This window comes from Centrocercus urophasianus, unplaced genomic scaffold (assembly GCF_019232065.1).
Source record: "Centrocercus urophasianus isolate 14NV4802_14NV808 unplaced genomic scaffold, USGS_Curo_1.0 seq_13, whole genome shotgun sequence".
NCBI lineage: Eukaryota > Metazoa > Chordata > Aves > Galliformes > Phasianidae > Centrocercus > Centrocercus urophasianus.
This window is the reverse complement of record NW_024884475.1, coordinates 50,306,992-50,332,747: the sequence shown is the minus strand read 5'-3', so window position 1 is coordinate 50,332,747 and position 25,756 is coordinate 50,306,992. Positions and strand designations below refer to the sequence as shown.

The window sequence follows — 25,756 nt, the reverse complement described above, 5'->3', positions numbered from 1 at the left end:
CCTTACCATTATCAATACAATAGTAAGCCTTTTCTTCCGTTCTTTACTTTAAGGGAGATGCTCTAAGTTACATCCCCAAAGACATCATTTAACCTGATCCTCCTGGGCCCAATCCACCACCCCAGTCACACTGACCTGCCAGGCTGCAGCCCTTTTTCTCTATAAGTTTGGTCTGAACATTCTAGCTGCACACCCTGTGGTGACAGGTGAGTAAACATCTCTGAAACTTCTACAAGTGACATACTCATTTGATTTTCAAGAAGTGAACTGTACACAACAAACAGGACCAATCACAGTCTCACATGTACCTTCCCACTCTTATCTCTTCCTCAGCTCTTCGTCACGTTCATCCCTTTCCCTCACATCTTAAGTAGAAGGCAGCACAGAACATGAGATAACAGCCCTTCTTACCATGAATTCCTTATTGACCTTCTGCTGCTCTATTAATAACAGAATAAATAAAACACTTTTAAAGCAGAAGTAAGAAGCAGCCAGCACCATGGCTGGCTTATTTCCTTATCACTGTTTACTCCATACTACGTTAATTCATCCTGTCTTATCTCCAGTATTCTTCTGACAGAAGTAAATTCATTTCACATCTCATGCAGAAATCATCTTTCCTTCCTCATTCGTAGCAGCCTTCCAATTTATCTATGCTAACTTAAACCTGAGGAGAAACGAGGGTGAAATTTCCCTGTACAACTCTCTTCTTGAAAGAAATAAGAACAACACACTTTGTGGAGACTTGATACAATAGAAATTAAACTTTGCCTCACTTAATCATAACAACAAAGGTAAACGTTAGAAGGGTGACTTTGAGAGAAGTTTGTAGATAACACAACATTCCCTTCCCTGGAAGCTTTTTTTTTTTTTTTCCCCAAACAAATCCTAATTTTAAGAACACAAAGCTATGAATGGAAAAGAAAACTCTCAGAAAACTCTCAATTACTTTTTACAAAAATAAACATCAGTTCTACAAACGTCCCCTACAAAAACAGGAAGATGTTTCCAAAAAGCAGAGAAATTCTGTTAAGAGATAAAGTGAACAAAAGTCAGAGGCCCTGTACAGATATTAATGAACTGTGAATTCAAAACTTTTACAGAAGTAATGATAAATAGTTCTTGCAGCACTTAAGTTCTACAAAGAGAAACCATACAACCAACACAAAAATCAATAGTGGTTTGTTTTTTTTTTTTCCCTCAAGGCAATGCTTCTAACCACGGAGAGGAACAAAAAGATTTAGAAAATCTTAGCACCATTACTAGCCTTTAAGGGAAAGCCTTTTTGCAAGGCAGAAAGCAGGTACACTTCCTTAGAAGGAGATGCAGCACACACAGCTTCTCCTTCCTGATCTCCTCACCAAAAGCAACAAAATCCTTTACCCACAGGTATTTGATGATCTAGCTGAGAATTCTTCCATACTTACCAATAACATATACCTGATTCTTGTCACAAGAAAGCTTAACAAGGCCGTGCTAATGAGATCAGCCTGAAAAGATACTCTGGGGTGGTGGTTTGGGCCCAGGAGGATCAGGTTAAATGACGTCTTTAGGGATGTAACTGTGCTGTAATGTCACATGCATACATATTAGAGCATTCAGGAACTTGAGCTTTCTTGGCCACAGCCAGTCAAGAGTCTGAGGAATTTTTATCAGTGCTTCACAGACTGTTTTATTCAACAAAACATTTTATGTTTATTTTAGTAAATAGACGGTAATTAAATTCATCTGCAAAGATAAAGCACAGCAGGGATGTTTCAAAGAAATATTGAGTTTCCCAGCAACTACAGTGCCTCGGGATAATTTCCTGAAAGCTAAGCCTACACAAAAAATTGTAACTACTTAAATTCATTCTTCTCCAAGATGTTACGTGGCAACATCAGTAGCAATAGGAGAAGGCTGAACATTCATAAATGCCATACACCAGCTCAGAATAGGTGGTGAAAAAAGATTTCCAAGTAAAACCAGGAAACAAAACTTGTGATAAATGAGTTTTATTATTCAGAAAAGACAGGTTTCCCAGTCAGATGCTAAGTACAGCATACCAGTAATTTATTTCCAGTAGAATGACAACTGGAAGCACTCACCCCACTCCCATCACTCTAAGGGAACCTAACTACGTTCTCTTGAATTCCAAGGGGTTTATTTTGCTCTTAGATGGTTTAACTTTTAAGTTGTCCTGTGTAGAGTCAGGAGTTGGAGTTGATAATAATACTTGTGGGTCCCTTCCAACTCAGGATATTCAGTGATTCATTAATACTCTTTAATTTCTTCTTTATAAGTTTCTCCCGTGGTTTGCGGATGGGAAATACAACCTGAAATACTACTTAGTGTGTTCATCTCAAGTATCATTTGTTTTGCTCGTCCATATAGAGACCGCTGTTTGGTTTCCTTGACATAAATCTGCTAATTCTCTTTGGCATATCGTGAAAGCTTTGCAAAATATACTATCTAACTTGGAGAGGACTACGGGTAAGCCCATTTCTCTTTAAGTGCTGGAGACCAAAAACAAGAGGAATCTCTTCTCCCACAGGGAAATGCTTTCCATGGATGTTTCCATTAGGGACAGGCTCTGCACAGCAGAAGAAAGAGCACAGTCCTCAACATCAAACACTATTTTTCTCTTTAAAATTAAATTCGATTTTCTTGAATATTTTCCATTTAAATACTGATCAATATTACACAGGGTGCAGAACACATCATAAAATGATAGTTGTCAGACTCCACAGGGCAGAAAAGAAAAAACCTCAGTGCAGCCAAAACCATATAATTCCATGAAGCAAATTCACTACCCAATATTAGAGAACACAGTTTAGGATGACCTATCAGCTAAAAAGAGAGCACACTGAGTGCATTAATATGGCACAAGAAAAACAACAGAAGAGTTGGGTTTCTTTTGAAACAAGCAGATCCATTAGTGTGATTATGCTTCTAAATATGACGTCAATTAGGTTTTAGACGGAGTCTAATAGAGACTAATTTCTGCTCTCAGTAAAGGCACACTGGCCCAGAGTAAAGAGCAAATTTTACAGCAGATGAGCAGTAAGTAGCCAAGCAACAAGATCATTTCACCATCACCTAAATGCATTTTCCTGTCTCAGAAATGCAAGTGGTTTCAGAACCAGGGAAAAGAACAACAGAAAGTATTTATGCTGCCCACAATATTCCATCTTGGTACACCCATCACTTGGCCTGATCAAGCTGAGTCTAACAAAAGGTTTGGGTCACAACAGATGACCCAGAGTGCTCCAAATGGAATCGATGTGCTTGTGTCTTTCAGATGTTGCTGCAGCCATTTAGGAAGAAAGCTGACTTGTGGCAGCAATTAAAGTGAGCCAGGGAAAAGGAAAAACAGTTCTGGCTAGTGGTGACAGGTTAGCATCCGTACTCTGAAAACGGGTTCAACAGCTTTCTAAAGCTTTAGTATGCTCAACAAAACCAAAACAATACAAAAATTCTATCTGGATATTACCCCTCTGGCCTGCTCCCCAGGCTTCACTTGCTCTTTATCCTTTCTCTTGCATCAGAAATCACAGGAGAAACAGCACAGCTGTAAATATAAAGCCAGTATAAAGATCATCTCATGCTTGAGCAAACAGGTTCAAGATGCATGTGGGTATGTTATGATGGAAGTTGGAAGGAAAATTAGGTGGCAACTGAGATTTTTTGAGAGGAAAGGAAAATAAGTACAAAAGGGTGTACATGTTATTTTACTGGGAAACAGCAACAAGCAGCACATTGAATATGTAGGAAACAGGGTTTTCTTAACGTCTTTAACATACTTTTCACAGTTCATCAAAATGCTTAAGAAGGATGCAACTGGAAAACAACTCCCTGCAACAGTCCAGAAACACCTCTATGTCACTAGTAAAGTGTGCTGGAACTCAAACTCTTCTTTCTATGTCAGAGAATCACACACTGCAAACTGCTGAGTTCCAGCTAAGTGGAATTTTTTTTAACATTTTCTACCATCAAACTGAGAAGCTGACTATATTACAGATTAATGAATACCGTGGCTTAAAGACCACTTTATTGTCTCTGCTTCACCAAAAGAAAAAAAAATTGAATTGAAAATACATTTCATTCAAATCTCAGTAAATGGCTAGCAAAAGCAGCACGTTTAGTTTCAAATAAGCTATAGTGAAGTATCAAGTACCTCAATTGTTTCAGGAATTCAACATCGGTGTTGCTGCTAATCAGCTTGATGAACTCCTCATACGAAGGAGCATATGTGTAGTCTTTCTTCTGATGCTCATTCATCTGTTCTCTGTACTCCAGCTGGCTGAGTAGCATTTGGTTGATATAATCTGGATCACCCAGCAGTTCCACCACTGGTTTCAGTACTGGAGAGGAAAAATATTTTAAAACAAAATCCTTATGTTGAGGAGTAACTGTTGTACTTCACAAGAATACTACAGACAAAAGGCAAGAATAGATGCAAAAAAATCAATAAGAATTTCAAACCAGTCTCCAGGACTATAAAGTATGTTTGAGACCTCACGCATATCTCTTCATAATAAAACTGTTTGTGCTATTACCCAAACTAATGTACACTGATGAAGTTGAGTCTCATCCAGGAAATTTCAAGCATATTTTTCCTTTTGTTGTGTGTCACGGAAACTATAACATTAAATTTTCATTTGTAATGGCTGTATAGTGAACTGAATTGCATAATGCTCTCACGGCTTCATAACTTCAGAGTTTGAATTCAATGATATTAAAAAATGGCAAGCATATTCATAATCTAATTAAAGCATATCTGATAAAATGAAAAGCATAATAGAAAACCTTCATTAAAAAACTGGAATAATTCAAAGTCTAAAACAAATCCAGTCTGGTATCATAATTCAATCATAATCACGTCTATGGATTCTGTGCATCTGAATGAAGCTCAACACGTCAAAATTATTCATAAAAATAGCGTCACTGAAGACTGCAAAAGGGTCCCCTATGGAAAAAAAATGATAGAAGGAAAAGACAAAAGGAATTTTATCCTGAAAGGCGTGAGGAAACTTGGCAACAAGTCAGGACAGTCAAGTAAGTACATGCTTAATTTGGAAAACATAAAGTGCCCAATTGGCCATCACCGAAAATAAAATATCAGTACTTAAAAGCGTAGCATCAAGACATACATAAAGGTGTCTGTAATTATTAATACTGTATACGTGTACATGTTTAATTAACTCTGATTTTTCATCTACCTTTTGTTGCAAGTATTTCTGCAAGGACTATGCGCAAGCTGACAGACTGGACATCCTTTGAGGGGAGAAGACAACACACCAGAATTTGAGAACATTTTTGCAGGAACCTTACTTCTTCATCAGAGCTCCTCAAGCATGGGTGCAACAAAAAAGGTCTCGGTGGATCTTCCTGCCTAAGAAAAGAAAGGTGAAAAAGAAACAAAAAAAAAAAAGGAAGAGAAAGAAGGAGAGAGACATAACTTGCATACCACTTCTATTATGATTATTCACAATTTTTGAAAATATTAAAAACATGAAAAATTCATTATCAGGTTAAAGAAAAACTTCAGTAAATAAACACTTTGACTCTCATGTATTTTTAAATGGGTTTGTGTTTTGTTTTATGTTTTTTTGTTTTCTTGTTTTTGTTTAAGTCTACCATGACACATTTTCAAATTCCTTTGCTCTGCTGGTGTTTTCACCCACCAAAACAGAAATGCTGCATCAAATAGAAACAGTAGAAACAGTCCAACACCTGGAAGGAAAAAAGACCAAGAGCACAGAATAACCATAAAGGAACCCCCATTTCTCTACACTTCTCGGGGGCAGGAGGTAGAAGAGGGTGGATGGGGGAAAGGTATTTTTAGTTTGCTTTTGGTTCTCAGCCTCCAGTCTTGTTAGTAGACAGCAATAAGTTACATTCATGACCCTATAGTGAGTCTGTTTTACCCACATGGTAACCGGTGACTGAACTCCCCGTCTTTACCTCAACCCTTGAGCTCTTTTCCATCGTATTTTTATCCTTCTCCTCCTTTGAGGAGGGTCAGTGAGAAAGCAGCCACAGAGTTTAGCTGCCTGCCAGTGTGAAGCCACTGCATAAGCAGAGTACTTGGGATCATTTCTAGTTTGAGAAACAGGTCTAACTGCTAAATAATGAAGGTATTTTCTTTCCTTCATAACTGGCAAACAGACAATATCATATGTTTGACCTAGCTTTCCTAAAACATCAGTTTTCAGCCTGTCACCTCCAGACTACATCACACTGCTCTGAGCAAGACACCTATAGAGTAACAGACCTGGTATTATCACTCATGTACACTGTAAACAAGCAACAGATTTAGAGGAGGATTAACAACAGCAAAAAATAAAATAAATTTAGAAGTATTCAGTAAGGATGGCAAACAGAAGAAGTGACTCCCACAGAGCTGGGAAACAAACACCAAACAAGTGACATCAGCAGTTCTGCAAATCAGAACTGAGCACATGGTTAACAGTCAGTGCAGTATATCCAGCGTGAAAATGGGAAGCATAACATTGTAGGGGTGCAAACATAACACACCTTGACTGCACAGCCAGCAACGACCAGTCCACCTCCTTGCAGATGCCAGTGGCTTCCTGGGCTTTTCAGTATTCCTCTGACTGGATGCGCCATGCTAACTCCATAATGGAGGTCATGATGGTACATTTCCTTTTGTATCAAAGTGATTCTAGAAGCACAGACAAGGCGCTCTAGCAGTCCTCTCACATCCACATGCCTGGGGCAGCCCAACCACACATATATAGTTAAACAGCATGGTGATCAAATCAGTGATTACAAGGAGACAGACACAGCATCATCCCAGAGGCTCAGGGCCTCAGCAGAAGGCCCTCAGGTGCTACATGTCCCATCCTCCATATGTCCGTTTCCCTCTCAGAGCCGGAGGCTGCTGCCCTGCTTAGCATCAACCAACTGATGCTCACAGAGCTGCTCCAAGCCTATAGCCTCAGTGTGGGAAAAGTGAAAAAGAACTGTATGCTGCCAAACCAGAAGTTTCTGCTTGTGCATCAGTGCATGGCTACCAGTGACAGACAGCACTGCACAACTGGTCTTCGCTAGCGAATCCACAAAGGAGCAAATCTGCTGCAACAGTAACACTGCTGTAATAGCATAAGTCATTTGTTTCAAGGTGGCCAAATCGGGTTCTTAAATTCATATTCAGAAGGAGAATGTGAAAATGTCACTTGCTTTCAATTTGACTGAAGCTTATTTATTCAGTCCCAAATCAAATGTTTTGTATTCAAATATAGATAATGGAGAGGGTTTCAATTCTACAAGTAAGACTAATTTCAGAACAAGTCCCTTGGAACAGCTTGGATGTGAATACTGTTTGCTCTTCAGAGAAGCAGTGTATGAGATGTGCAGATTTCATCACTAACTAGCACAGGTGGTGCAGCTGATGTAGCTCCAAAAGCTGTTTATCTTGTTCTGGTAGGATCTCTTCTCTCTGGCAACTGAATACCTGGCTATTTTCCTCAGCACATTTCCATTGCTCTTGCATCCTCCAGATACATCCTACTGCCTCCTTAACAACACATCAGCCACCACATCACATGCTGTCCCTAAAGGCATTCATTATTTATCCAAAATCGGATACATCCCAGGCAGACAGAAAGTCTGGGCCATTTCTGTGCAGCCACCTCTCAGGGAAGCCAAGTCTTCCTCCTCTGGACAGGTTGAGCCACCCCGTCAGCCACTTCAAAACACCGCCAGAAGCAGGAGCTAAATGCCAGGGAACAGGTGACATCCACTCAGCGTCTGCTAGCTGGCAGCAGACCCATTCCTAACAAGCAGTTCCTGGGTATTTAGAACAATGATAGAGAACCTGAACTAAAAACAAGCAGCAACTGTTCTGCCAGCTGGGAGCACACACTAACACACAGCCCTACCTTCCCGGACAAACTTACCTAATTTGTGGGACACAGTGCACAGTTACTAGATCAAGCATGTGCAAAGCATGAAGGCCAGCTGTTCTGCACATAGTATTGCACCAAATCGAGATTAAAGTCCCTTTCGCCATCAGTATCTTTCTAAACACATCCACACACAGCATCAATATCCCAAGGAATGTCAGGTCTGTTTGGGACTGCCAACACCCTGGAGTATTTCCTGCACCTATACCATCATGCATGCAGAAGTCATTTCTCATCATCTTTGCCTTCCTGTTGTACACGTTTATTCCCTGCCAACAGCCAGTACATGCACATAGGCTGAGTTAGACCCCTGCCAGGACTTCTCTGCTACAGCGAACAGAACAAACAGAAAACTGCACAGAATAAACAAGCAGAATGGCAAATCTCTGGTTCTTGCTTCTTTAACTCAACAACGCATTTTTGCCTGAGGGACTATGAGGGGGAAAGGGAGCTGCATGCACTGCAGCTGACAGGCCATTTAAAGTTTCCTTTGTTTTCTGGCAAATTCTCCATTACCTATGAGGATATGACTCTCTGCAAAGGAGATTCTTTCAGTTACTTTCCTTCTATTTGCTTTAATATAAACATCAGCTTGCAAGGAAAATATACTATTCATTGATTAAATATCTGCCCAGAAAGCAGCATCCCTTCTGACTCAGGCCTCTCCTTCACACCTACCAATGAAATATCTGAGCAATAAGAGATCACAGAAGGAAAAACAAGCGCCACTGCTATCATCTGTCCTGGAGCAGTAGCTAGGATGGCTTGATGACATAATCTTAATGTTCAGGATCTTACCTCTGGGGGGAATCTTACCAAAAGTAAAGAAAGACAATATTCATTTTGCAGTGACCAGCAGGTAGAGCAGAAACTAACAAAAAGCAAAGCTACTCCATCTCCCCAGCACTTACTATAACTTAATAGTTTTAACGGTATCTCAAATAGAAATAGAAGCATTACTTCTCCCCCTATCCAGTTTTAAATGTGCTATTACAACTGTTAGGAGTTTCCAAACAAGCAGATATTTAATAATCCTTATAAAAATCCTTATCTTAAAATGCGTGTAGATATTTACAGATAAAGATCTGAAAGTCTGGTCAACTATCCGTAAGTTCCTAGCGTAGCTGTATGCAGTCAACTGATATAAATACAGCACTGCAGTTAAGAGTTCCAGAAGCCCATACACCAGGCCCAGGCTCATTTCATCTGCATTAGGCAACAGGCAATGAAAGTAGCAGCTTTATTCATTTGTGTCTTCCCAAACAATGAAGAATAGAGACATACATAGGAGAACAGAGATCCAAGTGATTTCAGTGATTCTACAGCAGCAGACAGAACTCAAGCTTTGCACAGCACTCTCAGAGATTGTTGTGGCTGTGATTTTTCTGTCAATATTCCACATCAGAACATCATGTGGACCAGTGGGAGTTAAAGAGTTAATGTTCTGGTTCCATTTACTGCTTTTTACCTTTGACTTTCAAAAGCCAGAATCATAAGCACACCTGAAAAAAGTACTTGCTAAAAGAAAAACTCCAAAAGCAAGCCAACAAAAGCACTGCAAACAAGGACAAAGCCAACCTTTCATTTCCAAAGTCATTTTTATCAAGATCAGAAAGATTAATAAAAGAATTATCCAACATTTCCTGTCTTAGTACCTATATTATTTATACACATCACAGTTACCTTCCTAAGAAGAAAAGCAGCTGGACATCAGGGTAATCCCCAGTGATTTATGCAAGATGAAAAACGTATGAGTTGCCTTGTCTACCATTCTAATGGTTCTTTGTCATGCCAGACAGTCCTATCTACAGCTAGAGGAGCATCACCACCCTTCTTTTACTTTGTTTCTAGCAGGAAAGACATTCTCCTCTAAAGTAACCAAAGACAGGAAAGAAAAAGGAAACAGACCTTCCTCCCCATTTCCTGTCTCCCACCAGCCAGCATGGAAGTGGCCTCTTCTTCTCATACTCTCCTTCATTCAAGTGCATTTTTTTCTTATCTGTTTGCCTCTAGTGGTCATTTACCTTGAGCTTTTTGTTATCAAGTAGAGCACTGCAATGATTAAAGTAAGCCAGAGGGAAAACAGGAGCACAGTGAGGAATGTAGCCTCTTTCCACCTGTCTTAGGCTGAAGGACTGCAGCCTATTTCATCCTGATTTATCATGCATCATAGGCTTCACTCAGACAGTCAGTGGAAGTAGAAAAGCAAAGGAATTTTTATGGCTGAAGCGAACCAAGTGACAAAATATGAATTTTGCACTGAAGAAATTGACACCTCTGTCCCTCTAGGGACAGATGGTTTCTTTCACACACTTCAGTGGAGTTATCTGTTGTCTTATGAGAAGAAAACTGAGAAAGCAGTTGTCTAGGCAGCACCCACTCTAGTTGGGGGGGGTGGGGTAGAAATGTAATCACTCTTTAGTTTCCTTTCACTTTACATCCTACATATTAGATCACATATAGCTGGGACGTACCATAAATACATTAAAATACATTAACCTCATCATCTGCTGTGGAACAGAAAGTAGTGCAAATGGCAACACAGAGACTGGTCTCTGACCAAAAACAGTGCAGTGTTTTTCCTCTAGAAGGGGGCTAAGAAGTACATGAATAGGCAAAACAATTTCACAGTATAAAATGTGTGGCACAAATCTGAATGACCAAAGCATATTGCAGTTAGGGTAACCGCAGGTAAGTGCATACATGAGCCCCAATTCCATTCTCAATTACACAAATCGTTCACTCAGGTTAGCAAACTGCACAGGAGTATGAGTTCACACATGCAATTACCATTTGGCTGCACCTACAGTATTTAGGAAACAGTCGCCCTTTTAAGTGGGCAAAGAGAACACTGCCAAAAAGAAATCCACAAGATAACCCAAAAAGAGAAAGAAAATCCAGCCAATAATCTTTCAGCAGAAAAACCTAGTTACTGCAGAACGGATCACTTACAGAAACTACAAGGCCTTCCCCTCCTGGGGCTGGCACAAATGAAAAACTGAATGGAATTACCCCTTGTGCTATTGCAGAAAAAGTGCAACTAACTACGTTTCTTCTTCACTGGCTGCTCTGACAGTCTCTCTCTCCTTTTCCTTGCAGGTTTGCACTACTTGTGCAGTCCATCTCCTACTGTGAGCAAAGGATTCAAAGATCAAATGAAAATCTCAGTGAATCTGAACTCTGAGGAAAAGGATAAATGTTGTCTCTCCCGGGCGTCACAGATGCCACGATGCCTGGCACAGATGCCTGTTAGGTCCCTGTATCTGGTAAGAAACCTAGAAGGTTTTATCAAATACACAAAGAACTATTACATTATTCATTACTTTGATATAGCAAATCTAAAAGTAGAGAGACAAGCAAAACTCCAATTAAATACAGTTTGAGTTTTACCTGGCACTGGCTCCTTTAAGGTCACAGAAGTGCGTGAGTAAAGCTTTCACTACATCATTGCAGACGACTTTAACTACATCAATGTGACTCAGCCTCAGTCGCAGCTGCTTGGCAATCTCCCAGAAGTCTTCTGACAGCAGCTGGTACAGCTGCCCTTCATCTCTGCTGAGCTGCCCATACCAGGACAGGATGTAATCTCTGTAGATGTAGTCAAACACTGAAAGGAAAAGTACAACAATAAATAGCAAAATCTGCAAAGTGAAGGCACACTACGATAGCAGAAACTTAGTCCTCCACACCATTAAATGGGTAACAGGTTTCACAACTTCTCCACCAGGTTTTAATTTCTCACCAGAGCATGATGTTGGCAAAGCTACAGAAATTTGCACCTAGCAGGTTACTGGAGGTCATTTTGCAGAGCAAAGTCCATAAGTGGATTTGCTCAGACAGTCAGGCTACTAGCTAAACACTAACCTCAAGCTAATATCTGTGCCTGAACAGTGGATTTGATTATACGATCTACCTTATAAGCTGGCTGTGTATTGGCTGCTGCAGACTGAAACCAACTTTCTTCAGATACAAACTCAACATTGTGTCCACTCCAAAGTTACAGTTAAAAGAGGAGGCGCTAAGACTTTTGTATTTGAAAAGGCATATACAATGTTATAGAAGGTACCAAAGGATCAGAAGATACAGGGATAAGTGAACAAGCAGATTAGCAAGACAGCATGAACTTGAAAGATAAGGTAACAGTCCCAACTGTACCTAAAAGCAAAAGGATTACTGTAAATCAAGTTCCATCTACTTTCTTAATTTTTTTGAGCTTTGTGCCTCTCCAGCTTCACTGATGCATAACTATCAGGTGCCTCCGGAGCTGTAGGAGGTGTTCAAGCTACATCCAGCGCTGCCAACAAGGTGGGAGAAAAGTTGGCAGTGGAGGGGTTGTGAATGGGATGAAAACAGTTTAGAACAACCAAAGGGGTAACTGAAAAAGAAGGGAGCAAAAATGTCACATGCCTGTGAGTCTGAGCAGGCTCTTTATCAGACATCCTGATTTCAGAATTGTGCTGTTGTTTGGGCTTTTTTTTTTTTTATCACTGTTGTTTTAAACAAAAAATATACCCCACTTGTCATTGTAAGCACACTGTTTAATGCAATCACGCTACTCCACTATTCCTTAGTTTCCACTTCGATAGAAATTGCTGGGGTTTTTTGCCAGCTTAATAAACTATAAAAAGCTCCCTGGCACCATGACAGTGAAATTAATAACGTGCTAATAGTATAATAACTTACACTGACTAATTTTGCCTCTCTGAAACACTAGCAGGCTTCATCCTACCTCACTGTACCAAAATCATTTCAAAAGAAAATACTAAAAATTGATAGAAGTTTGCAGTCAAATGCTTTAGAAATCTAATTCCTGGGTTTATAAAGAAACCAAGTCACTTTACTGAGCTGAAGTTAGATGGCATTTACTAAGACAGTTCAAGGCTTCCAAACGACTTATCCAAGAAAAACAAAATAAGTAAATAGAAGTTTCAAAGATTCTACACTAGTAGAATTCCTAAGAGCCCTGTGCCTGAAAAGCAAAGTTATGCAGTGGCTCCTTATCTGCGCTGGCCAGACCTCTACAATACAGGAGTACAACTTGCATCTCAATCTCTTAGGCTATCCTCTCTTTTAGAATACCTCTAGTCCAACCAAGCCTTACTCTTCTCACAACACAGGTATGAAATACTGTCTTTACACAAATGCAGGCATGGTCTTCGAGTACCAAAGAAAAAGTGAATATCCTTTCCTGAAAGGAGAGATCAGAACAGTCTCATTACAAGCAATTTCAAAACTCTTCTGTGACTGTATCAGCAACAGAAAAGAACGTACAGCTACAACACTTGCTTGTGCTATTCCAGAACAGGAAGAATCACAACCAGTGAAATCTAAGTGCAATATGAAGATTAATTCTGTTAGGCTGTTGCATACTGTGTTACTACAAAGCTAGATTTAACATATGTGACACAGTTATCATAAGCTGCTTCGGTAGAAAAAAAAAAAAAAAAGCATTAAATAAAAAATCTAGCAAAAGATGACTATAAAAGGCTATACCATATAAGTACCTGGCAGAGAACTGCCCCACAGAAATAAAAGTTGAATGCTTTGCTACTTGTTAGTCGCTAGCTAACACCAGGTGAACTGGCTTTGCCCAGTGCCCAAAGCCAGTTCAGTTAAACAAATACTCATCTTCAAAGAACAAGCTAAAACACTAAAGCTTCTCTCTTAGAGTTCCTAAAAACTGATAACTAATGATCTGAATTGATCATTTCCAAAACATCTATTTTTAAAGCTAAAGAGATTAAAGGGGTAAAGAGTTACAAGGTCATTACTTACCTAACGTCTTTCAGAATTTATTAGGTTTTAGATACACAATACAGATCAAGATGATGAAGTCTTATACTTAACATTATCTTAATTTCCTTAAGTTCCTCATGCTCATTAAACCTGTATTTAGGCCATGATGCCACAGGCTGGTAAAAAGTTGTCTGAACCACCAGACTTCAGGACTGGGAACCAGCCCCAGACATCATCAGTGATGCTAAGATCCAAGTTCTGTTCTTTGAGTTTGTGCTGGGAAAAGTACCAGCACTTCATAGTTCAGCTGCATTTTACACCATTCAGCCTTGATGAAACTGACATATTCCTTTTATAGGTGAGATGTTATCACTGCTCCTATGCAAAAAAAAAATCATGCCCATACAATTTCCCATTTCATACTGTTTGTGTTATTAACTTCTTTAATTTTTTTTTTTCACATTTGCTGAATAATTACTATAGATGCATAGAAAAGACGACACAGGAAACACCAAATATATAAACAATAGAAGAAAAAAAAAATTTTTTAATGTGTCTCCTGGCCATTTGTAAAGTATCAGAGAAGTTTCTGTACAAATGACTTTACCCATGTACTCTCTGCCAAGAGAGTTTTTCAGATCCAAGCATTTGAATCCCAATGGCAGAGAGAACATGAATTCAAATCAGGCCTTGCTCAAATTCTGGACCCAAACAGCTTTTTGAGAGCCGTGGGGAAAAAAAAAAATACAGCTGTTCAAACAGAGTGGCAGAAGGCATTGCATTTTTTTCCCTAAAAGTCAACATGCAGATCCTCAATTGGGAAATTAGATGGGCTGTGAAAATACTTCATTTTTAAAGGGAAGTCCTGATGCACAAACCTAGCAGAGTTCTTCTACAGGGTCAACAAGAATGCAGATAGGCAAGATCTGATCTACAAGTACAATCTTATCAAACACCCAAAATCTTTTCATCAAGTCAGACTCAGCACAGGACCCAAGGAAACTAAGCAGCTATGGAGGAAGAGGTGGCATTCCCTGGCATGAAACATTTTCAGGGCCAAGAAACAGAGGGCATCACCAAACAGCCAATTTCCACAGCAGAATAATCTCACAAGCGGAGTTCCGATTTGTACTTTGATCCATGCTGTTTCACTTATTCATAAATGATCCAGAAAAGTGGGTAAGTAATATGGAGACGAAGACTGGCCATGAAAAATGATAAAAGGTACCAGGCATTTAGAAGATGAAATTGAGTTCCCAGGAGATCAGCTACCCTGGTGGCAGAGCAGCCTAGTGACAGCTGCAGCCTTTAGCCGCGACAGCACACTGTGCAACAGTAGCTGGGTCTGCCTGAGCACGGCCTTTCCTAAGAGGCATCCGTGAGCTGCCCAATGATACAGGATGAAAGCACGAGGCTCCCACGCAAGAAATAGCCCAGAACGCAAAGAAGGAAAGGCCAAAAGTGTTTGTAAAACTGGGTCATCTTTTCTTTGCACAAAAAATGAAGTGCCAACAAGAATCATATCAACCTAGCAAAACAAAGCATGAAATTTTCTGGAAAAACATTTCAGTGTTAATCACACAGCTGGCTGAAAAAAGGACTCGGGTTTAAAATGAAAAGGCTTTCTTTCTGCTGTATTCAGAAACTTAAAAATCTTCACATAATATTACATTTGTTCTGATTTTGCACACTTTAATGCAACACATCACAGGGTAGCAGGGTTAATTCAAAGCTTTCTCTCACCTTGCACCTGCAGCTTATGCAAAGATGCTGTAATTAAGGGGAAAGAAACATTGTGAAGCTTTCTTGTTTTGTACTACTTGCTTGTCAGTGGGAGATAGAAGTTGCCAACTGAGCTGTATACAGACGTAAACCTTTCTGGTGCAGAAAGTGACTGACATTGTTGAATGTCAATTCCCTATACTTCTGTTGTACTAACTTCAGAAAGAGAAGCCGTTCCACAGGAGGGCACCTGTTGTCAGCTGGTTGACGGGAAAACCACAGTATTTATTAGTTTAATAAAGTAACACTGATAGCTGAAATGGAAACATCAGTAACTCCTTTAATTAAAAGTAAGGATGATCGATGATGCCTATTCTCCCCACTACCTTAACAGGTCATGAGAACAAAAACAAAATGCAATAAAGCACGTGACAGCTTACCAAGAGAGAGAGACATCACAAAACCTCAGCAAAGCATGCGGTAATGGGGAGCTGTTCTAAGTAAAGAGAAAAGTTCACACAGACTGGCAGTAACACCAGGAAAAATGCAGCGTAAAAGCAAAAGTTGACAGGTAATTCTGGATGGACGCAAGATAGTTAGCAACGTACTGTAAAACTTGGGCAAATTTAATTACATGGATAATGAAGAAAAGCTGAAGAAACCAGAATATGAACTTGTGAAAGCGTATCTACAGGGGCAAGGAGTATACCATGTCCATTTTCAGAGTCTGACTGTTTTACTCTAATAAAAAAGCAGAATGTCTCATTTTGCAACTCATTCAGCATCTCAAATTCAAACTGTCTCCAACACCTTTGGGAGATAAAAAGACTTGCTTTAATTTACATGCGGTAGTGTGAGAAGTCTCATCCTTGTTAACCGCATAACAGAGGACAAGCTGGCTTTGTTAGTCACTTAGCTAGGCCTGGAAGAAGTACAACCCATCTGACAAGTTTGCTCTCCAAAATTCAAGAGTGTGAATGGAAAGTAAAAATTGTTCTGAAAAGAAATAGCAATAAAGAAAGTTGTCATGGCACTAAGTCCTCAACTCTGAGAAATGAATCACTTAAGAATATTCTTAACTAACTTTCAGCCTGACTGGGTAAGGATGGACTTATCAATCCAATCTGCAGAAAAATTACTTCAAACAAAGATACTGTCATGTTTTCAAAGACACAAGCTTCTCCCATATGCATGCAGCAGGATGGAAGAGCAAAAAAACATTTTCCACCCAGTAATCCACAACAGCTCTTCTCTCTTCAAATAGCCCCTCTACCTCCAATTCCATGCTGATAATGGGAAACAGTTCACAATCTTCACACAAACCACAGACTGCACTGGTGACCCACAGACTTCATATATTGCAGCAGTCAAAAGTACAAATCACCACTTCAGATTCAGTCTTCATTGCAAAAATTTGACCAAATGGACTATTAAATTGACCTACTGCAAGAGCCTAGATTTTATCAGATCAGAAAAGTCCAAATGAGTCTTTGAAATGTTAGGCTTTTTTTTTTTTTTTTTTTAACCTTCAGTTACAAAGGACTCAATTTTCACATATTTTCCAGATATTTACATACAAAACAGCAGTTAAAATAACAAGATAACAGTTCAACTGCAAACACAACTTCACGTTACTCACTGCAGCTGATCTCTTGGGAAGACCAACACTTTATATTTTCTATCAAGGAGGAAGAAACCAGGGCCATTTCAAAATCTAGACATATTGTACAGTTACAGTTTGGTAAGAGGACAAGAGATACATAAAGGATCTGATGCTCCTTATCCAAATTAAGACTCACCTTCTTTCAGTGCCTTATCCATGTTATGAGAAATGGCCACCCTCCTTATCTGAACTGCATCGTGGGAGCTCCCAGTCCAATTACTCTGAAATTCAAAGAGAACATTCATAAGAAGAAATATTTTTTTCTCTTTAAATGACAACTAGAACTGGAGTTCAAGGTGATCATACTCTCATCTGTATCTGTGCACATGTGTAACCTTTGCAGTGTACCAGCCTTCATTTAGCCTCATAAAATACAACTAAAATAGAACTGAAGCCATTAGCTCTCTTACGGTAATTTCAGTTCACATTCTTTCAGGTTTCTTCCTTCAGAAAAGATTTCTGGCCATCGCATTTTAAGCTGCTGGACAATACCAACATTGGTCTATTTTGAAGCATTACTGTGCAAACAGGTGGGTGGACGAAGAAAAATTTTTCAGTTGGCAGAGAGCATTCTGTGATTCACACCATCCCCATATAGACACGAGTATAATTACAATCAGAAATAGAAACTGTCCCCATTGCCACTTTGCTTACTTCAGTTCTCTTCTTGGGAATTCAGACTCACATAGACACAACTAACTAAAATGAAGTAACTAAAGTGATGGCAGATGACTTACAAGGGGAGAAGCAGCACCACCTATCCACTAAAAAAAGAGCACAGCTGCACTGTGAGAAGACAGCACTTCCCACACATGCCCCCAGTGACTGAACCATACACCAACAAAGAACATGAAAGCAGTATAAACTTCAAGGAGAATTTCAGCAGAAACACCCTTCAGGGTTTTAAAAGGTATTACGCCATCATTCCAGCCAAATTGCAGGCTAATGCCTGGTGTATTTTGGTGTAACGTTATCCACCTACTACAGATACGCGCACACAGACTCATACTGGCACTAACCAAATTGCTCACTTCAAAATTAGCTTAACTCCAGCCGACATAAGAAAATTATAAATATTGAGCTCTCCTTGTGTCTTCTTGCCTGCCTCTTAATTCGGGACCTTTTTACAGTAGAGGAAAGAAACAAAACAAATGCTGTAAGGGAGAACTCACAATCGCAACATGGCTCCACACTGTAACTGCATGATGCAATGCACATATTTTCAGGATGTAAGCTGGCTCCTTACACCATTGGATACTTCCACATTTCAACCTTGAACATTGTAACATGATGAAAAATGCAGTAATGACAGCAGAGCAATAAAGATCCCAAGCTGCAGCAAATGAGGATCTGCTCAAATGCAACAGCCATGGGCACAAAAATAAAGGAAAGAAGCTGCTTACCTTCAGACAGCCTCAGCTGTACAAAAACCTCCTGACTCTTGCTTCTAATGCCAACCCTTAAATGAGGTCCGGGAAGGGGTAGATCCCAGCCCCACCCCATCTGGTCACTCAGGTACATTTCATGCACCTGAGCTCCCCACAGTTGGCCCTGCCTTCCACCAGGTGCTCAATCACCAGTTCAAGCCATGACTTAGCATTTCCACTACAAACATTCAAGGAACTTCACTGAGATGTAACCTCATGTTTTAGTTTGCAAGAACTAAGTTTTCTAAGGCTGATAACATCTGACTTCTAAAATGCACCAATTTATTTTTGTAATGAGAACCTGGTAACAGCAATGTTTACAATTAGAAAGTTCAGGACAAGCGATCAAAAAACTTCAAACAGGGAGAAATGATTATTAACATTAGCAATGGTGATTTTGTACCTGCACGTGTATAATTTATTGAAGGAAAAATGAGATGCGTGGCATGTTAGATTTTCTGAGGAATCTTCCATATCAAAACAGGTATGCACACAGTGACAAACAGCCTAAGTGAAAGGCGCAGACCAAGCAAGAAACCTACCTTCCACTTGTTTAGAAAGTGATTTTCAAGGATAAACGAGAATCTAATTTGTGAACAAACACAAATATTGGATGCATTGGACGGTTAGAACACAGTTAGGGGAGAGATAACTCTTGTCTTCAGCTACCTAATGGAAGAGTAAACAGAAGGTGCCATTATTTCTTGCAGCTGTGTAGCACGAGGGGCAGAGGACACAGACTGAAACACAAGGAATTCTGATCAGATATAAAGCAAAATTACGTTAATAATGAGGCTGCTCAAATAGCAGAACAGCAGGCCTGAGAGACTGCTGAACCTCCATCCCTGGTACTGAGTGACCCGACCAAGCCATGCCCACTCTGAGCAGGTGGCTGGAGTAGACAACTTCCTGACATGCTTTCCAACCTGAACTGTTCTATCATTCTTGATGATCCTTCACAGATCTGCATACTTTATTTAGCAGTTGAAAATGGACCAGATCTTAAATTGAGCAACAAAACAGCTGAACAAACTCCTTTTTCCTTTCAGTCTTACGAACTTGCATTTAGCAAAATCTATTCCCTAGCTTTTTATTTTAAAAAAATAATAAATCTGTTTCTGTGACAATAATGATGAATCAACTGAATAAATAGGCACCCCCAAGCTGGACGACATGTGGCAACAGCCACCTTCAAAACAACAGTGACAACTTGCTAACACAGGCTCACAGCACCTGTGATAACAGAAGATCTTCCAAAAATTCACACTCCAAACTCAGAGTTATCAACTGAGAGAATGCGAAATCCAGCAGATCCGGCAGATCATCTTCCCACCTATCTCAAGTCAGATGGATGTATGCAGATGTCTTACCTCACAGAGAACAGGTTCAACTAGAAAACCATTACTTGAGTGTTTCCACAGTTTATGCCGCTCATCTACAAGAAAACTATGCTACGTTTCATGAAACTGTTGGCATCACCCTGAGACAAAGATGCCTGTAAATGGCTTAGCTTAGCTCAAAGCTCTCACTTAGATGCTCTCATACTCAGAATGTTCCAGTCGGTCCTGACTTGCAGCCCCACAATGGGCTCCACTCCAACAGAATTTACTGCCAAAGAGGAATGAGAGAAACTGGACTGAAACTTAAGTAAGATTTGACAAAATGACTTACAAGTTGTGGGAAGCATAACTTGTGCAAAGAATGAGGTTGCTAACAAATGAAGACGGCTGCTTCCTGGAACTGCTTATGTTTTCCTTGAACTTGCCTTTGTTTACAGCCTGGATGAAAAAATAAAGGACGCAAACTTTTCCCAGAGACTTCTGAACAACATCCACTGTTCAACAGTTTTGAGAATGATTTCAGATGCAGACAACAACAGTCTGAAAAGCCCAGGAAAGAAACCAACCCAAAGCTGGCCGGCAATGAGCCAGACATCCAGGCTAGCTTGATCTAATATCACAGAAGGCTTCCGTGAATTCTTGGGAAATGTATACAGTCCCAGTCTATGGAGCAACATCACAGTCTGTCCTTGATTAAGATGGTGAGAAGCCACAGCCTTGACATTGAGGCCAGAACAGCCATGTGCTATGGAAATCATGCCAGGGAGCCAAAGAAACCTCCATGGCAGCCCCTGCCTGACAACCCCACATGCCCATTCCGACCCCTCCCTCCCACGGTTTTTCATCCCATGAAAGAGCTGTGTTCTGACTTTTTAACACAGAATCAGAACACTGCAGAAGAAACTGACCCATTCATTTTATTAACGTTGTTCTATTCCATGATGCAAGCTCAGCTGCAGAAAAAAGAAATCATGGGACAGAATGACTACACAAACCCTGCACGGACACAACATCAATTTGTTTCTCTTAGGGCTGTTCAACTAATTGTTTTTCATCATGTAGAATATAACGTCCTTTCCCAGGCCACCACCTTGTTACATAGCTGCCTTTTCCTTATGGAAGTTTTGCTGCTCTCCTCTGCGGGACACAAGAAATCAAGACCTGGCAAAAGCTGGAGGTCAATCAGATTTCATTTTTGGAGTTTGTTACAGGGTATGGCATTTTCAATCCCAAAGCATACCTCGCATGCAAGACACTTGCACTTCTGACCTTATGACAGAGTTTCTGGTTCTACCTTTGGGACTCCAGTGCCAGAGATTTGGGCACTGAGCCCAGTGCTGCTCTTACTGACCCACTCAGCACAACTCAAGTAGCAGAAGAAACTACACAGCTCTCTTCCGATGTTGTTTTCCGCTGCTCAAAGTAAGAAGCAGCCCTCACAAAGGTACAACCTGCCAGATTTGCAGCAAAATATGAAATTCCAATCTAACGCAATGTTGAGATAAGTAAACGTTAAGCATGACACAGTGCCATCTCAAAATATGCACAAATGAACAAAAATGAACAAAGATGCTAAGTGGTTATGGGACAAGTAAATTAGAGTCTGAAAAGCATTTCATTTCCTGAGATTGGTCTTCTGTAAGAATAAAATTTTTGCTTCATAGTTACATATGCAGGTAGTTGTCATCCTGGCAGGAATTCCATTCTCAACCAGCTTACAAATTCCTATGGACAAGGGGCGTTTCTGGAGCAAAACCATTCAAGCTGCAGGCCCCAAAGTGCAACTCATAGAACTGCAGCTGACTACTTGAGGCTTATGCAACTTACACTCAAAATTTTAAAATATTCCTGAAATTGATAGGCAATGCTATGCTATCTTTTCATTATTTTAATTTCAGGACTTGCACGGTAGTAAATTTACCTGCGTCATCAAAAACAAACTGCTAACCTGCCTACGTAAGAGATATCACAAGGAACAAAAGTATCGTACCCTCTGTTTTGTTGAAAATAAATAGAAGTGAAACATATACTCTCCTTTCAGTGCAAAAAGGATTCATAAACTAGAAGCACAATCACTGACCAGCATATTCGGCTGTAAGTCCAAGAGGAACTAAAACCAGTGTAACAGAACAGCGATGAGCAGAAGCTGCAAGGACTAAGAGAAAGACCAGCAAAATGCTGCAGCAGCAAAGCTTTCATGGTATTCCCTTATGGGGCAGAAAATGAGACAGACTGGAAGACACACTTGGTTTAAGGCAGATGTTAAAGTAAACAAATAAATAAGCAACAACAAACCATAAATACATCTGAAGACTTATTAAGGTGTAAAGAAGAAGTCAGGAAGGAAAAAGGCAGTTTTCCCTCTCCCTCACAGCTGCTCAAAACTTCTCATTACCTCAAGTGCTGCCCTGCAAAAAGCCTGAAAATCAAGGCCCACAGATGGCAAATCTGCTTCCTGCAGCTTCTGAGGCTCCTGCTAGCTCACCTTCAGAAGCCCTGTCTGATGGCAAGCATCCAACAGTGAAGCAGGCTGAAACTGCATGTCCTTTGCCTTCCTTATCTGCCTTGAAAAGCACAGATTACATGCAAATAACTTCCAATAATTTCATTATTCATCCCTCTATGATATAAAAGTGTCCTATCTTCCAAAATATATTTAAATACATTGTTATGTCTGTGAACTTATGGCAGATATATATATATATATGAGTGCTATCTTCCAGAATGCAGAGGTTTCAGTCACTACCCGATCCAAGCAGAAAAGCTTTACCTTCACTTTAGTGACAAATTCCAGAAAAACCTCACATTCAAGACCAGCACTTTAGGAATGTATGACACTGTCACAAAAGTTTCTCTAAATTGAGAGAGAAATATTTCTAGGAATGGAGAGCTGTTAAGCAGAAGCAAACAAGAACAATCGAACAGTCAGGAGCCAAGTTTTAAAGAAACACTGGGAGCCCTGGAAATCACAGGAAACTGAAAAGCAGGACAGCAAAATCAGCATGTCCTTCTGGCTGAAGAAAAACCAAGCTCACATTTATTGCTTTTGTTACTGCTGCGAGGCAGACCAGGTAGGTTGTTCTTAATACAGAGCATCATTCATTTTATCTGCATTTGTAGCAGCACTTGAATTTCATAAACAAATCCTCGGGTTTTGCATCGCTTAAATGCAGATAAACCAACCAACTTATTCAGAGTTGTTGCTTTGAATCAGAGTCAAAATACTACACTGCAAAGAAAACTGTCCTGCCAGTTTTGTTTTGTTTTGGCAAAAGTACAACTCACACTGGAAATGTGGGAAAAAAAAGGTGTTCTCCTTCCCACCTCCCTGGTTAACATGATCCTTCACATGAGTCAAAGCCATCTCTCTTACTACTATGCAAGCTAGCAGTGACACAGGGAACAAGTCAGAATTTTAAAAGGTGACACATCTAACAAGTCCTTCCCAGGGCTATTGCTGGCGTTAGCAAGGCTGCTCACACCAAAGCAAGAAGTCCTCTGGGACTTACACATTTTAACTGGAGTTCAGCTGGTGCCTTTTTGCTGTCTTGCATGTTGCTGCCCTCCTCTGCCACAAACAATCTGGTCCTAAACCTGCTCCTGGAAACAGCTGAAAAATATCTGATAATGATGTCACATGCTTTCAGTGTCATTCAATTCCCACTATTCAAATATGAATGGAAACTATTTACTACTAATTCCTGCAAGATATTATCATTTGTCTATACATCTCCCCTTCTCTTTTTAAGAATTATAAAAGAACAGAGAGAAGAAACTGAAGCTTGTGGTCAGAGCTCTCCCATGCAGACAGAGAAAGGCACTTCTTCATGGCAACACAGACTTTCTCAGTGAGCTTCAAACGCTCTTACTGAGATACCTAACAGCAGTCCAAGTTCCAGAGAGTACAAGCAGCATTTAGGACAAAAGCAAAACTTCACATCTGGGAGGACAACTTCTCCAGGATCCATCCCAGGCAAAAAGAAAAAGGCATACACTTGGCATTTCTGAAATACGAACGTAGAGTACTGCACTTTCTCAACTGAGTTATTCACTTGCACAAACAGATCCATGAAAATCAGCAGCACTAAACTCCTGCTGTAAGTGCTTGCAGAATTGGAGAACTCACAAAAAGTTCAGTTTTTCCAGCACAGCATGAAGAGCTCAATCCAAGCCCCTTTGAAGTTAGTCGACTGAGTACTCCCACTCACTTCCCAAGAGCTAAGTCTGACTCCCACTAGAATAAATATTTATTGCCATATGCTTTCTGTTTCCTCGCATGCTAACCCCAGTGCGAAAAATCAAAGAAAGAAAAATAAACATTATCCTGCATGTTCATAGACTTAAGAAATGGAAAAGAAAATTAGATCTGTAGGACCCATTTCCTCCATAAATATTATATATTAGGCCAAGAGAGGGTTCTTTCCTATTCTTCCTACTCTTGAAGGACAAAAGACGTGAAAACACTGAAAGCATTCTGGCTTTACTGTCTTCCTGCCACTGGTTCCCAAAAGAGGCAACACAGCACCATAAGACTCCACAAACATAGGAAGGTAACAACCAAATGGTAGAAGGCACACAGGCATGGTTGGAACGTACAGTAAGAAGAGTAACTTCACATTTTTACCCAAGCTAAACATACAAAAGACACTTGGGAATAAAAATCTCCACAGATGGCCAACATGTCTATATGCTGCTAAGACAGGCACTACTGCTTCATCTGCCCACACTGTGCTGAACCAGCAGTCAGGAAAACTGCACAACATACACAAAATCATCTTCAGGGGGAGTACTTCAAGCAGCTCCGGGATCATGAGCCATTTTTACATCAAATATACATGATCTACACACACATCAGCAAAACAGTACATCGAAAATATGAGAAAACCAAGCAAGTGACACCTGGAATCAATGCCAGGGCAACACACAGCTCTCCTTTAGGGACAGCCCCTCCTTCCAACCAGGTCACGTTCTGAGAGTAGCGCGGGGAGGGGAGACAAACAAAATCTCAACTGAATCACAGAGAAGGTTAAAAAAAAAAAAAAAAAAAATCAATTCCAGAAAGAGGGCTGTAGTAGGCAGGCACTGCTGCTTTAGCAGCGACTTTAAAAACCCAGCCTTTAGTCCGGTTCTGGAGTAACAGCACATAGCGTAGGACTACAGCACCATGTAACAGCACCATGTAACAGCGAGCGTGTAAAACACTACTGGATGGGCACAGATGCAAGACCATGTAGAGAAACAGTCACAGAAAGCACATCGGGCACAGCTACCGAAACGATCGCCCCCCTCTTGACGTCGGCACTTCCAACCCTATTCGGGGGGCTTACGCATTACGGTTTCCACAAAGCAGGGGGGGGCAAGAAAAGAAAGAGAAAGAGCGATGCGTCGGGTTTTGTTTTCCTTCAACTCCGAGCTTCCCCTGAGCCGCCCAAAAGGAACTGGAAAACGCTCCTAAAGAAAGCTACAAGGAGCTCGTAAGAACGGATCGGTGCGCGTCAGAAGAGGCACAAAAACGCCCGCTACGGGTGCTCCGCTCGCGCTGCCCCGCTTCACAGCGCGGCCGTACGCAGCACCGCGCCGGCTCTCACACGTCCCTCTCACGATCGCAGCCTCCCCGCGGAGCAAAGCCCCGCTCCTCCCTCCCCCCAGCCCGAACGCGCGGGGCAGAGCGCGGCCGGGCGCGGAGGCACTTACCGGCGGCAGCGGCACGTCAGCGGCGGCGGCGGGGAAGCTCGGTGGCGGCAGGCGGCGGCCGCGCCACAGCAGGCCGAGCAGCGCGCCCAGCGAGACGGCGGCGGCGGCGCAGCCCGCGTACAGGGCGAGGCGGAGCGGTGGCAGCAGGGCCCAGCCGGGCCAACCGCCGCTCCCCGGCCCGGAGAGCTCCCGTCCCAGCAGGGCGACGGAGGCGGCCAGCAGCCCCAGCCCCGCCGCCAGCGCGAAGCGGGACGCGCGGGGGGT

At 41.0% G+C, this 25,756-nt stretch overlaps 1 protein-coding gene across 3 annotated transcripts in view; it reads right to left on the bottom strand.

Annotated features, from left to right (window-relative positions):
• SNX25 (sorting nexin 25) overlaps positions 1-25,582 on the bottom strand; it is a 58,245-nt gene extending 32,663 nt beyond the window's left edge. Inside the window, exons 1-5 of one of the 3 annotated variants that reach the window (XM_042812609.1) lie at positions 25,493-25,582; positions 17,168-17,252; positions 11,301-11,517; positions 5,202-5,374; positions 4,157-4,343 (exon numbers count right to left, since the gene is read on the bottom strand). In XM_042812609.1, coding sequence (XP_042668543.1) covers positions 4,157-4,343; positions 5,202-5,374; positions 11,301-11,517; positions 17,168-17,189 — 599 coding nt within the window. In that variant the 5' untranslated portion in view covers positions 17,190-17,252; positions 25,493-25,582. Of the gene's footprint in view, positions 1-4,156; positions 4,344-5,201; positions 5,375-11,300; positions 11,518-17,167; positions 17,253-25,492 lie in introns of those variants that run through there. The other 2 variants (XM_042812610.1, XM_042812611.1) reach the window with 2 other exon arrangements.
• Positions 25,583-25,756: the final 174 nt, after the last annotated feature.